This window comes from Cetorhinus maximus, chromosome 20, assembly GCF_964194155.1.
Source record: "Cetorhinus maximus chromosome 20, sCetMax3.hap1.1, whole genome shotgun sequence".
In the NCBI taxonomy this organism is placed as follows: domain Eukaryota; kingdom Metazoa; phylum Chordata; class Chondrichthyes; order Lamniformes; family Cetorhinidae; genus Cetorhinus; species Cetorhinus maximus.
In genome coordinates, this window is record NC_135898.1 from 73,525,319 (window position 1) to 73,539,749 (window position 14,431).

Sequence of the window (14,431 nt, forward strand, 5' to 3'; positions counted from 1 at the left end):
TTATTCCATTTGGTATGAAGAATGGGCCTGCAACATTTCAAAGACTGACAAACAAAGTAATTGCAGGACTGAGCAATTGTGCTGTTTATATTGACGACTTGGTAGTTTTCAGTCAAACGTGGGAGGAGCATTTACAATGTCTGAAATAACTGTTTGATCGACTGCAAGAAGCTAATTTGGTGGTGAACATGGATAAGAGTAAATTTGCAAAAGCTCAAGTTACATATTTAGGCCATACAGTTGGACATGGTCAAGTGGTCCCAAGAGATGTGAAAGTAAAAGCCATCATGAATTTCCCGGGAAGTTTTGAGATTTCTGGGCATGAGTGGATTTTACTGGAAGTTTGTACCAAATTTTGGCAGTGTAATTGCTCCAATGACTGAACTATTAAAGAAGAACAAGAAATTTCAATGGATACAGGAGTGTCAGAATGCATTTGACAGTTTAAAAACTGTGTTGACTACTACACAAGTTTTTGCAGCACCTAGTTATGCCAAGCAGCTTATGTTGGCAATTGATGCAAGTGATTTGGGTATTGGCGCTGTGTTGTTACAAAAAGATGAAACAGGAATTGAAAAGCCGATTGGATATTTTTCATAGAAGCTGAATGTAAACAGAAAAGATACTCAACCATTGAAAAAGAGATTCTAGGTCTGGTAGTAGCATTGCAGCCTTTCAAGGTTTATGTTACAAGCAATTCTTCAGAAACAATTGTTTATACAGGCCACAATCCTGTGAAATTTCTGGACAAATTTCGAGACTGAAGTGCAAGAATGTTCAGATGGAGTTTAGTACTGCAACCATTTAATTTACAGATTATACATGTGGCTGGATGAGAACATTTAATTCTGGATGCATTGTCAAGAGTTTAAAGTTCAAATGAATTTGAAGATTTGAAACGTGGACACTGGACTGAAATGACCTCTGTTGATACGAAGGATTTGTATGTATTGCCATGTTAATACATGTACCTGGTAGTGTAATAGTTTAGTGTATATAGATAAGTATAGTAAGTAATGTAAGATGGGTTTAGAAAATGAAACCGTCTTTTAAAATTATGGCAGTTCATTTTTCTAGAGGGATGGAGGTGTCAAGGAACTATCGTATTTTTCCTGATATTACTGTGGGACACTTTAAAGCAGGCTTATGTTGGTGTGTGTGTGGCTAATTTAATTAAACTAGAGACAAATAGACTGCAAGGTTTAAATTATCAAAGAGGTTAGATGGAAAACAGGCATTTGAAATGGAGATGAGTAAACTAGGGTGAGGTCTCAGCAGAGGCGGTGTGAATGAAATTTGCACTTTTAGATATGTGGGAAAGGTGTTTGATTTTCAAAGGGACATGGAAAATATTTACAACTGGCAAGATAAATAAGGCAAGGTTATTACGTTGATTTTTCCCAAAAGTCCTGGCCATAATGAGAACATGGAAAATTTTTATATTATACCTGGAATGCATGGGTTGTCTTGTGAGGAAAGGCTGGATGGGCTAGACTTGTATCCATCAGATCAGGCTTTACTGCTAGTTTTTCCAGGTAATTCTATTTTTGTTTTTTTTGTTGTTTTTACTGCTAGTGGTGGATTTAAGAAACTCCACAAAAAGAGAAAAGTGTCTGGAGATGGTCACTTGAAGTTACTACTTAACAAAACAGGGTTACAGGAATCCATTGGAAGCTGTTTACTCAACAGACTGTAATTCCATGGAGAGTGTGATGGGTGATAAGTATAAAAAGGCAATGTTCCTCTCAGTAGTTTAATGTATAAGTTGCATACAAAAAGAAAATACGGTTTAATCAATAGTGCTTTTACTCATTTGTTACAGTAGATTTTTAAAACGTGAAATCTTCATGTGTCATTCTTTCAGCTATTAACTGGAAGTTTAAATTTCTTTTTAAACATTATCAGTTTCCATGGGTAGCATAACAAATTCAGGATGGCTGTTCAAAGATAAGGTGGATCCATGGTATTCCTCTGTGCTGTAAATCTATATTCAGTCAAATATCCTTTACCTTTACATCTGAAACTGAACACATCCAAAAACCAAGCTTTTTTCTGAACGTGAGCCAACATGAGCTTTTGCGCAGGAAGACTGTGATCCTAGCCGACAAAATAAAATATAAAATAAAAGACAAACTTATGAAACAAAAACCAATATTGATGAGGCAGATGAAGCTGGAAGAGTTCATCGACACTCTGAAGGCTGCTAAATATACTTCAGCTACACTGGGATGCAATCAATATACCAAAGAGAACAGGTCAAGGGGAGGATGACATAACTTTCTACACTTTGGACATGGAAAAAAAATTGAATATAAAATAATTAATGGAAATTGAATTTGCACCTAAATGGTGATTTGTAAACTTTATTAGTTTTCTGTGTCTATTTTACAGGCATTGTGGCACTCTGGTCACTAGCGGTGCTAGCTTTTGAGCGGTATTTTGTGATCTGTCGACCACTGGGTAATATCCGCCTGCAGGGAAAGCATGCTGCCCTCGGCATTGTCTTCATTTGGGTGTTTTCCTTCATTTGGACCATCCCACCCACCATTGGCTGGAGCAGTTACACTGTCAGTCCGATTGGCACAACGTGTGAACCTAATTGGTGAGCCAACAGCTGAAGAGAGCGTAACTGAAATGCATGCAGATAAGTGTTAATAACAAATTTATGACATATAGTTCTTTTGCAGAATTTTTGCTAAGCCAAACTGTTACAGATTAGAGTCTGTGTCTTACTTATTCCACAGATATTGTATAGTATTGTGCTGCTATATTTCCAAGCTATAGATAGATAGACTTACATGTTGGAATCACAGGATCGTAGATGATAGAATGGCTACAGCACAGGTGGAGGACATTTGGCCTATTGTGTCTGTGCCTGCTCTCTGCAAGAATAATTCAGCTAAATCCATTCTTATGCATTTTCCCCGTAGCCCTGAAAATGTTTTCCTTTCTGGTTCTTATCCAATTCCATCCTGAGAGACACAATTAAATCTGTCTCTACCACATTCTCAGGCAGTGTATTCCAGATCCTAACTATTCACTGCATAAAAACATTTATCCTCATGTTGCCTTTGGTTCTTTTGCCAATCACCTTAAATCTGTGTCCTTTGGTTCTCAACCTTTCTGCCAATGGGGACAGTTTCCCCTACTTGCTCTGTGTAAACGCCTCAGGATTTCAGATGCTGCTACCAAATCTCCTCTCAACCTTCTCTTCTCCAAGAACAGCCCCAAGTTCTCCAGATGATCCACGTCTCTCATCCCTGGAGTCATTCTCATAAGTCTTTTCTGTGCCCTCTCTAAAGCCTTCACATCCTTCCTAAAGTTCAACTTTCTGGTGAGGTACTTTTTGACTTTCTTTTGCTGCTGCAGGGCGGGTGGAGATACTGTGTTATTGGAGAAGCTCACACAAAATCATTGAGCCACCAGTGAGAGATGCTGGAACTTTGCGAGAATTGAAGCGAATGTTGAAGGACTCTGTGCAGAAAACTTGCTCTCAGTTATGGGGGTGTCATGTCCGGTACAAGCTTGAAGATATTACAAACTTTAAAGCTATATTTTTAAAAGTGGACACCAAAAGCTATTTAAGATGACTGTATCATATCATGTGACTTGGCAATAATCGGCTCCAGACAGTCCTGAAACTCCAGCAAACGCCTAATGAATATATGGACAATCACAACCACTTGTGAAGTTCACACATCCCCTTGTTAAGGATGGACCATCAACAGAAAGGACCATGGACAATAGAAACGTCAAAACTCAGTGAGTGCTAGACAAAGATGAAATGGATCTCATCGACATTTCATTGTATTGCGATGGTTCCTTATCCCAAACACAAAGACCCGGCTGAGTGAAACTCCCAGGGTGTGAAAAGCCACAACACAGGATGTTTACTGGTCTAACACACCACCTTATTTGGAAAATGACTTGGGACTTGAAACATGGATAAGACAGCCATGTTTGTCATATGCAATCCTCACAGCAGTTACAAAGCTTTTCTCCTGTGCCAGCCAACCATTCCCACCATCTTCAAACACCACACCAAACTAGAGCCTGGTGGCTGGGTGACATGTGGCTCTACATGTGGCTAATGCCTCCTCTCCACTACCTAATCACATGTGGACAGTGGTCCGTCAACCAGAACAGTGCTGCGACCAGGAACATTGTGGAACAGATCATTGGTGGCATCAAGCAATGGTTCGGCTGTCTGGACTGCTCATGAGGAGCCCTCCAGTATTTGTGAGAGCATGTCTCCCAGTTCATGGTGGTCTGCTGCCACCTCCACAACATGGCAATCATGAGGGTGGAACCCTTACCACCAGGTCTTCAACAAGCACATCACGAGAAAGAGGGAGAAGGACAGAAGCATCACAACATCCGGTCAGGCTTTCCATGAGTGTCTCGTCAGATTCCGGTTCCGGTAAAAAAAAATCCACAAATTTACATTCCTGACCTTACCATCTCTATGTTAGGGACCATCATAACATCATAACATAACTCTTGACCAAAGTCCTGAAATAACAGACACCACAAAGCAACCAATCCATATAAACTTTATTCAATTATACTTTCAATAATACATATGATACTCACTGAGCACCCTAGTGCATTTCCTTAGTGACTTTGCCTGTTCTACCTGCTCCTACACAGTGGCTGCCGAATGGCTGGTGACTTTCAGTGCAGGAGATTGTAGATGGCCTTGGAGGATGACCTAAAGCAGCTCTGGGCCTTGAGTGCTTGACTTCGGGCCACACCTTCATGGCATGGGCGGCAGCCCCAAGTTGGGGCTGATCCCAGCTGATGTTAATACTGGACAAGTCAGATCCCAGAGTGAAACCTTGCTTGGTAGATCTTAACTTTGTTTTTTATTTAGAAACCGTGGAGGTCAGTTCCTAAACACATTCACTAGGGTCTGCCAGTATACTGTTAACACAAAGGATAAAACACCTATTAAACATGAAAGAAATTAATTATATTACACTAGACAAAAAGATTAGAAAGATTTCAATACAGATACCAGAAAATGATTCAAACTCACACTATTCCTTTTATCCCAACAACCCTTATAGACACAAAGCCCCAGTGAAGATTTACCACTGTCTCAATACCAAAGTTTCTTGCTTGGGTTCACTCAGTTTCAAACAGTTTTCTTCCAGTAGACTTCTGAACATTCACTAGATGCTTTTCTTCAGCTGGTACCTCTCCCACACCTACAAACCGCAACCTAAACTCATCATTATTTCAAATTCAGAGCAAACACATGAGTTCCCTAAACTCAATTCCCTGGCAGACTTGCAGGATTTCTTATTAGAGAGATTAGTCCTTCTGCCTGCATTCTCTGGAGTACACATACTAACTGACTGCCTGACCGCCCTTTTGTGTTTCCTTGTCTCACTGTGACTCTAAACCCTTATCGCTAGGCAACAGCACAATTTTTTCCTCCTTTATTTTTTTTAGCTTTACTAAACTACTAACCCCCTAGTAACCCATGTCTTCACTTCAAGAGTTGTAAAACCTTATTAAAAATGCATGTATACAAGTAGGGTCCCAGGCTTCCTGGAACCCAGTTCACAAAAATTTCTGAATGAAACTGAAACCAGGTTTCACCATTCTTAACACCTAAATACAAAATATAAATCAAACTTAAAGCTATGCTTTGTTCCTAACACAGCGGTCTGCACTGAGTGGTAGCGACAGAGTTATTGGTGGAGTGGCAGCAAAATGAATGCTGTCCTCCTGAGAGATGACAGCAAGTATGTGCTCTATGGAACCCTTCCCAAGGGATTGTGTCTCAGCCATCCTGGCAATCTGGAGCACAGACTGCTGAACTGCAGTGAGACTCTGTAAGCCCCTTTGAGCCATGATGGCAGCAATCTGACTCCGAAAGGTACCAAGCTGGGCTTACATGGCAATAATCATGGGTCTCATCACTTCAGTCTGACCTTCCCCTGCAGCATTCAAGCATTGTGTGGCTTCTGCCTGGAAGCTGAGACATCAGCGATCAGATTCTGCATCACAGCTGTGTCTGCAAGTGCTGTGAGGGACTTGGCCACCACTTCCACTCTTGAAAGGATTGACTCCAAGCTCTGCATGGAACCCTGTGCCCAGTTAGAGCCTGATTCCCCCATGCTCCAACAATAGGCTTTCTGTCAGGACAATATACCAAGCATTTTGGTTTGTATACTCATCAGTGCTTTCCTGCACAGTGCCCCATTGAAGTCCTTGTCTGAGTCCTCTACAGCAGAACTCATCTGTGACCTCGCCCTCTGGGGAGCTGATGTGCACATTATCCTGTCCCCTTGCCCTGGCTTCAGCCCACTCACACCCAGTGACTCACCATGTCTCTATACTAACCTCTAAAGTAGGCACATGCCAATATCCAAGCTGGTGGCTGTGACTGTCAAATCAAGTGACAGTGGCCTTTCCCAGAAGTGTGCTCCTCTCCTCGCCCTTCCTCATCAGACTGCATTGACTGACCACGCAGTAGATGTTGGCTATCTGAAAGCGTAAATGTAGAAAAGGACAGTTGTGGTGAGAGAAAGCTGGGAATGTGGAAAGCAAGGACCCCATGGTCACATGACCCGCATCCTGGACTTCACACCATTGTGGGATGAGGGTGAAATGTGAAATGAGAAGGTACACAATTCTGGAATATACATCATCCTGGATGGTTTCAACAGCGCCAATTGTAATGGCTTCAGTGGCAGCTACACCAATAATGCAGAGCACATTTTTCTCCAAGAGGCTGAGGATTTAGTCATGCATGTTCCCATCAGATCTCTACTGCTCCCTTTTGTTATGTACCACCTGTCCTTCAAGAGAGAGGGACGAGTGTCAGTGAGTGTGTTGCAAAGTGTTTGGGTGAAGTGGCTGTCATAGCTGAATAGCTGGAAGTGTGTGTGGAAGCTGTGAGACATTGGTGTGAGGCTTGCAGCACTGTTAAGTGTGTGAGGATGAGGTGAAGCTTCTGAATGTTAGGCATGACTCCTGATTGCTGGAGATTGTTGATGGGTGAGTGATGGGACTGTGGTGCATTGAGCAGTGTGCAAGGTTGATGATACTATAGAAAGCATGCCATTTGAAGATGCATTCACTGCCCTTGGTCACTCTTATGAGATCATTGAATTATTACCAGACTGTAGCCAGTTCCTCCGGGCCAGATTCTTTGCATTGACCTTCTAGTTGGGCACCTGCTCCTATTCCCTTTGAAATGAATGTTTGGAGAGCCCCCTGGTCACCTGTAGAAGTATGACCTGTCTTTCCACCTCCTACACTAAGGCCACCAGCACCGTGTCAGAGAACGTGGAAGTCCACTCTCTGATCTGCTGATCCACTGCAGCTCTTGCTTCCTTCTCATAAACACATTCACCACCAGTTCCAGACCATGCTGCAGCCCGAATGCACTTTCCCTTTTAAGAGTAGCAACCTGGCTTTAAGAAGTGCAGGCTAGCTTTAATCAATGCGAACCTCAAATGAACCTGGCCCCGCTGTGGTGTGTGGTTAGCGCACCCTAGATTCATGGAGTTGAGTGGGCAGCACTGAGCTCTGCGTTGCCTCCCTTGCATCTGCTGGGCGCCGCATAATCGTGAATTATGTTCCCATCCCACAAACAAGGCTTATCAATTTTTTTCCACCTAAGGAGACATGTGAGGCTGCAGTATTTCTACTTTATTATTTTTGTCCCACAATAGGGAAGTTAAGCAATTCAACACAATTTGTTGAAGCTATCCAGCGGCACTGTGTGCATTCTATCCCACATGATCTGTCAAGGGGATTCCATTAATGTTCTCAGCTGCTGAAATTAATTTAAAACAAACTTTATTTAATTCAGGTTTTTTTTTTACAATCAATAAGCAAGATTATGTATGCATGTCAGTTCCTTTTCAGACAGCTTTATTTGCAGAAAAATGTTTGTCTTAAGCACCACACAGTCTGTATTGAGTTACTGCAGGAGAAACATATGAGTGGCTATATATATCACCTTGACTGAATTAAAAAGGAATTTCATTTCATTTATCATTAAAACATTATTGGCTTGTAGCTTCCAAGGACTGGCAATCACCATCGGATTGCCACTCCGCTCCTATTCTTTCCCCCCACGCTGGAGCTCTGCACTTCTGGCCGGAACTTCTGATCCCGGCTTCTCCGGAAATGCAAGCCTCTTTTTACAACACTAGCTACAATATTCTAGTAAGTAAAGAGCTTAAATGTCCCAAAGCTTCTTTGGAAAGCTATGGAGAGAAGATAAGTGGTTAAGTGGGTAAGCTGGGTATGGTAAGTGTTTAAGGGGGTAGAGTTGTTAAGGGGGTAGGGTGTGCAAGGGGGCAGGGTGGTAGGTGGGTAAGGTGGTAGGGTGACTGGGGGTTAGGGTGGTAAGTGAGTTGAGTGGGTAGGAGGGTGTGGTAGTAGCGTGGCAGTAGGGTGACAGGGTGGCAGCTGGGTAGGGTGGCAGATGGGTGAGGATGGTAGGTGGGCGAGGTGGGTAGGATGGCAGTTGGGTGAGTGGGTAGGTGTGTCGGTGGGTAGTCGGGTCAGCTGGGTTTGTCAGGTTGGGTTGGTCGGGGCGGGGGGTGAGTCGGGTCAGATCGGGTTACCGGGAGTCGGGTGGTAGGGTTGGGTTAGGGGATGTGGGGGGCTCAGGGAGGTTAGGAGGAGTGGTCAGGGGGTTGAGGAGGGAGTTGGAGAGGTCAGCTGTATAATTCCTTAGGAGTTAGAGTTGGATTTTTCCTGTCTAACATTTCCTGGGTAACTATCCAGGTAAGTAAGTCGGAGCAGTCCGAAGTCACCGACTCTAACTCAGACTTGAAGCAGAATTTTACCATCCTGTTGCGCCGGGGGGTGGGGCCGGAAGGTGCAGTGAGCCATCCAAAAGTCCCTTGACTTTGGTGGGACAGGAAGATCCCGCCAGCAGGAGGGGCTGTAAGATTCCCCGTTGGACACATCTTCGGAGGGTCCCAGGGAGCAGGGGAATTGCCTATCTGAAATTCAAACTTCCCAGGCAATTCCCACGAAGTCAGTATGTCGGTACTTATGAGGGGTCTTGTAGCACATTTCTCGAGGCATGTCCAGTCTCCACTATACGAAGGGCAGAAGATCTGGGCCAATTTTCTTTTCCACATGGTATTAAAGGGCAGAATTTTCCTGCACTTGATGGTGGGGGATTCAGTGATGGTAATGCCATTGAATATCAAAGGTAGATGTTTAATTCTTTCTTGTTGGAGATGGTCATTGCTTGACACTTGTGTGGTGCGAATGTTCCTTGCCACTTATCAGCCCAAGCCTGAATTTTGTCCGGGTCTTGCTGCATATGAACATGGACTACTTCTGTATCTGAGGAGTTACGAATGGTGCTGAACATTGTGCAATCATCAATGAGCATCCCCACTTCTGGCCTTATGAGGGAGGAAAGGTAATTGATGAAGTAGCTAATAGCACTGTAAGTGTACCTACACCACATGGACTGCAGTGGTTCAAGAAGGCGGCTCACCACCACCTTCTCAAGGGCAACTAGGGATGGGCAATAAATGCTGGCCCAGCCAGCGAAGCCCACATATGGTGAATGAATAATTTAAAAAAAGGATATTGCCCTGTGTCTAAAGTGCCTAAATCAATAAATGCTGTAACAATCAGAAACATCTCTCATGAGGAATACCTGGGAAAATCACTATCAACATCCTGGGGGATTACCATTGACCAGAAACTGAACTGGACTAGCCATTGTGGCTACAGGAACAGGTCAGAGGCTGGAAATTCTGTGGACAATAACTCACCTCCTGACTCCCCAAAGCCTGTCTACTATCTACAAGGCACAAGTCAGGAGTGTGATGGAATACTTTCTGCTTGTCTGGATGAGTGCACCTCCAATACTATTCAAGAAGCTCAATACCATCCAGGACAGAGCAGGCTGCTTAATTGGCACCACATCACAAACATTCACTCCCTCCACCACCGACGCACAGTCGCAGCAGTGTGTACCATCTACAAGATGCACTGCAGAAATTCACCAAGGCTCCCACGACAGCACCTTCCAAACCTATGACCTATACCAGCTAGGAGGACCAGGGCAGCAGATAGATGGGAACACCACCACCTGCAAGTTCCCCTCCAAGTCACACAACATCCTTACTTGAAAATATATCGCCATTCCTTCACTGTTGCTGGATCAAAATCCTGGAACTCCCTTCCTAACAGCACTGTGGGTATACCTACACCACAGGGACTTCAGCAGTTCAAGAAGGCAGCTCACCACCACCTTCTCAAGGGCAATTAGGGATGGGCAATAAATGCTGGCCTAGCCAGCGGTGCACACATCTCGTGAAAGAATAGATTTTGAAAAAATGGACAGCTATGCCTTTTGGTAGAGCTCTACTCACCATTCATGGGGATGGTAGCATAGTGGTGATGTTACTAGACTAGTAATCTGGAGGGTTAGAATAATGCAATAGAGGCATAAGTTCAAATCCCACCACAGCTGCTAGGAAATTTAAATTCAACTAAATAAATTTGCAATTAAAAAGCTTGTCTCAGAAATGGTGAGCATGAAACTACTGCACTGCTGTAACAACCCACCTGGTTTCCAAAATCTGCTGCCTGGCTGACATGTAACTCTGAATGGCCCAACAAGCCACTCCTAAGAAATAGGGGCAGGAGTCGACCATTCGGCCCCTCAAGCCTGCTCCACCATTCAATAAGGTCATGGCTGGTCTTCTTGTGTTTTGATTTCCACATTCCCATCTAACCCTGAAAACCTTTGATTCCCTTGCCTAACAAGAATCTATCTACCTCTGCCTTAAAAATAGTGTATCGGACTGCTACAGAGAAGTCAAATGACACCTCAATGCTTCACTTGAAGCAGTCACCAAAACAGATATACATGGGTGGTATTTATGAGCATGTGGGAGTGAAGGAAATGAGCAAGTGGTAACTGTGGTATCCGTTAATGAGGTGACAGCTAATACAGGAAGTTGTCTAGCATACTATGTGTCCCTCCTGAAATCTCTGGGGTTTTAGACTATTAGTAAGCTTGCTTTTAAATGAAGCCTGGTACAATAGCAGGAACATGTTGAGTTACTTTCTTCTTTGCACATAACATTGGAAAGTAGTCTGGGATTCTTGAGCTCACCTGTCACTCAGAATTTTATCTTCAGGTTGAAATTTATTTAGTGTAAGCATAAACTAATATATTAATCATTAAGAAACAACAAGTGAAACACTATTAATCAGAATTCATACATGAAAAAATTGAGTGAAAATAAAATTTGTTAATAAGTAATTATTAGGTTCATAGTCTGATTAGTAATAGCAATCACAATCTGGAGCTATTTTCATGGATGAACAAATTATAGAATGTAGGTGATATAGTACAGCAAAAAAATTTACTTTTTCTGGTCATTAAATTCATGCAATTAGATGGCAAAATAAACATAAGGCAGACCTATTGAACAGGACCTATATCCTACACGTAGAGTGAATTCTCAGGTGACCAAGCCACAAATTATGAGAAGTGACACAGGTGAAATATGGGTTTTCACAATCAGGTAAATTCAATACTTGAAGTGTTGAGCCGAGCTCAAAGGAGTGTTACACCCCCATCATACACCCTGCAACGTATAAAGAAGATGGACATGTTACTTTTAAAAAGCAGCATGGAATATGGGCAATTTACCTTGACAAGATGAGACTCCAGGGGATCAGGTGACCTTTTTTTGGTTTCTATACAGGCAGGAACTGAATCCTCCCTGGGCATGTTTCTGGGAAGTCATTATATGTAAACGGTCTTTGAAGAGACATCAGAATGTAACAGATCACCTGGAGTTAACAGTTATTACTGTCTACATGTTCATAGAAACTGAGATACAATGGTCACCCAGACTTTGTGTCTACAAATTGACATCCATAAAAGATGGGTGTGAAGGAAAGCCACTTAATCACAAGAAGGCGCAATTGGCCAACATTCATCCCCCATTATGTGATAATTGCTTAGACCATCAAACTATTTGTGTGGACAATGGGAACATCGATACAACGGTCACGTGACAGCAATGGCTCATGATAGGACATACCTTATTAATTCACAAGGATAGCCCAGAGAAGTCAGTCTGGGACAGAGAACACAGAATGAAGGGATCTCGTTCAAAAAAGAAAGAACCCTACCTAGCAAATCCACCACAAGCAGATAATCAGGGCTATTTCTTTTACCTGTGGATTATAACTTTACTAAAGGGGCTCAACTACACATTCAACTGGAGAAACGCCAGAAACCTGCTGTTGTATGGAGTAAATCACTATGAGTTAATTGGTTGAGACTTCCAACCTCCATTCAGTGAACCAAGAGACAACCCTCAAGCCAACAACATTTCGAACTACCATCTTGAGGACTGATAATATAAGTGATTTCGTTGGTTTTTTTAAGTAATCTAAGTGCACGAGGCATCATTTTGTACCATCTTTTCGTGTGTGTGTGTGTGTGTGTCTTGCCTGAATGAGTGAGTGGGTGCTTTTGCATTTACATTTTGGATGTTGAGAAAATAAACGTTTATTCTGTCTTGCGCCTTTTCTTGAAAGTCACAGCATTCATAGGGTTAAAACACACCTTGGGCTGAATTTTGCCCTCGTCGGGCTGGCGCAGTGGGCAGGCCCGGGAGTGGTCGTGAAACCGACCAATTAACAGCCAGCCAGCGTGAATCGCATGCTGTAATGCTGAGCGCTGCCGGGGTGGGGGCGGAAGGAGGGCGAGTGTGGAGGTTTGGGGGCGTGCGCACTGAAATCTCCCTGAAGGTACAGAGCTGCCTCAGGAAGCTGAAGATTTAGAACAGTACAAGTAAAGATTTAAAAAATAAGGTCAACATGTCCCTGCTCATGTGACCCTGTCACATGAGCAGGGACATGTTATAAATGCGATTTAAACAGTTTATTTTATTTTTAATTCCTGTTGGAAAGCTCATCCCACCAGTGGATGAGGTTTCATTAAAAATCCAAAGGCTGCCTGGCCTTTTCGCCTTCCTGCCAACCGAACGGTTGGACAGGCAGCGAAAAATCCGATTTAATTAATTGATTAAGGGCCTTAATAGGCCTCTTAATTGTTGGCAGATGTGCTGCCACCTCTCATGCGCGCCCGCCGAGTGAAATATTGCGAGAGTGCAGGATGACGTCAGGACGCTCGCCCAATGTCATCGCGTAGTATTTTACTCCCATTCCGGTTGGCTGTGCTCCCACCTGACGCGAGAAAAATTCTGCCCCTTGTTCTAGTCATTCGAGAGTTTGGAAAAGAAGGAAATGATCACACATCTCTCCCTTGCTCGTAAAAGGAGAGACAAGTCAAAGAATATGGATGACAATATTGTTGTCCTAATTTTTGACTCCAGGATAGTTTGAACATGGCTGAATTTTCAAAGCATGGGACAATTGAATTTAGTTGCTTACTTTTCACATTGTACATGAAAGCATTCATTAACCACTAACTTGCTGTGAGTTAAAAAAATTAATTGTAGACAATAGAAAACATGATATAACCCATGCGTTTATGATTTCACTATGCTTAGTGCTCAGTAGAAATATTCTTCTTGAATGCTGTGTGGTTTGGTTCAGTTGCTGCTAAGGACAATACAAATGCTGGTTGGTCTAATATGAAGATTGTGCTGAATATTCTCTTCAATCAGTTTTCCTGTAATTAGAATGTGATGTGTGGTCATTTCTATTCAATAATTTATTAAAATAACATTACATATAAATAATACTAATTAGCACACTTTGAGCCATGAAAATCTATGCATCAGATTGCACATTTTCCCAAACTGCTATGAAGCAAATATTGGTATGGCAGGAAAGTTTACTGAGCAGTTTCTTGAGCGGCTACACTACCTCCAGTTTTTAAAGTCATGTATTTTATATTTATAGGTTCAAATATGTGTTGATTCTGGGTATTAAGGTGTTAGGTGTTGTATGTAACTGCTATTTTTCTTGCAGGTATTCTGGAGAATTCAATGATCGTTCCTATATTATTGCATTTTTCACAACTTGCTTCATTATGCCTTTATTGGTTATATTTGTGTCTTATGGAAAGCTGATGAGGAGACTAAGGAAGGTAAATTACTGTTCACTGATTATTCTATTCTCTGGTGTAACTATGAATCTCAGCTTAATTTCATTAGAGAAGTTGCTCAATGTCGTTCACATTAGTTTTCCAGTTTTTCACAATTGCCAATTGGTTTAGAATATTAGCTTAATGATCAATTGCAAGTTCCTCTTGCATTACTTAGTTAATCTCCTGCAGCAATCCAAAGTTTGAGTGTTAAGTTGAGTGCTGATCCACAGGACACAGTGAGACAAGTTTTATAGGCAGTTACATACGCAGCCATTCCATAGCTACATATTTTAAAATCAGTATTCAAAATGGTTCATATTTAGATTTAAAAGGAGAAAGCAAGGCCGG

The 14,431-nt window shown here is 42.5% G+C and overlaps 1 protein-coding gene across 2 annotated transcripts in view; it reads left to right on the forward strand.

Moving 5' to 3' along the window:
* The window catches only part of valopa (vertebrate ancient long opsin a), a 37,885-nt gene that overhangs the window by 11,173 nt on the left and 12,281 nt on the right, over positions 1-14,431 (forward strand). For both annotated transcript variants that reach the window (XM_078564918.1, XM_078564919.1), the window contains exons 2-3: positions 2,392-2,602; positions 13,966-14,083. In XM_078564918.1, coding sequence (XP_078421044.1) covers positions 2,392-2,602; positions 13,966-14,083 — 329 coding nt within the window. The remainder of the gene's footprint in view (positions 1-2,391; positions 2,603-13,965; positions 14,084-14,431) is intronic.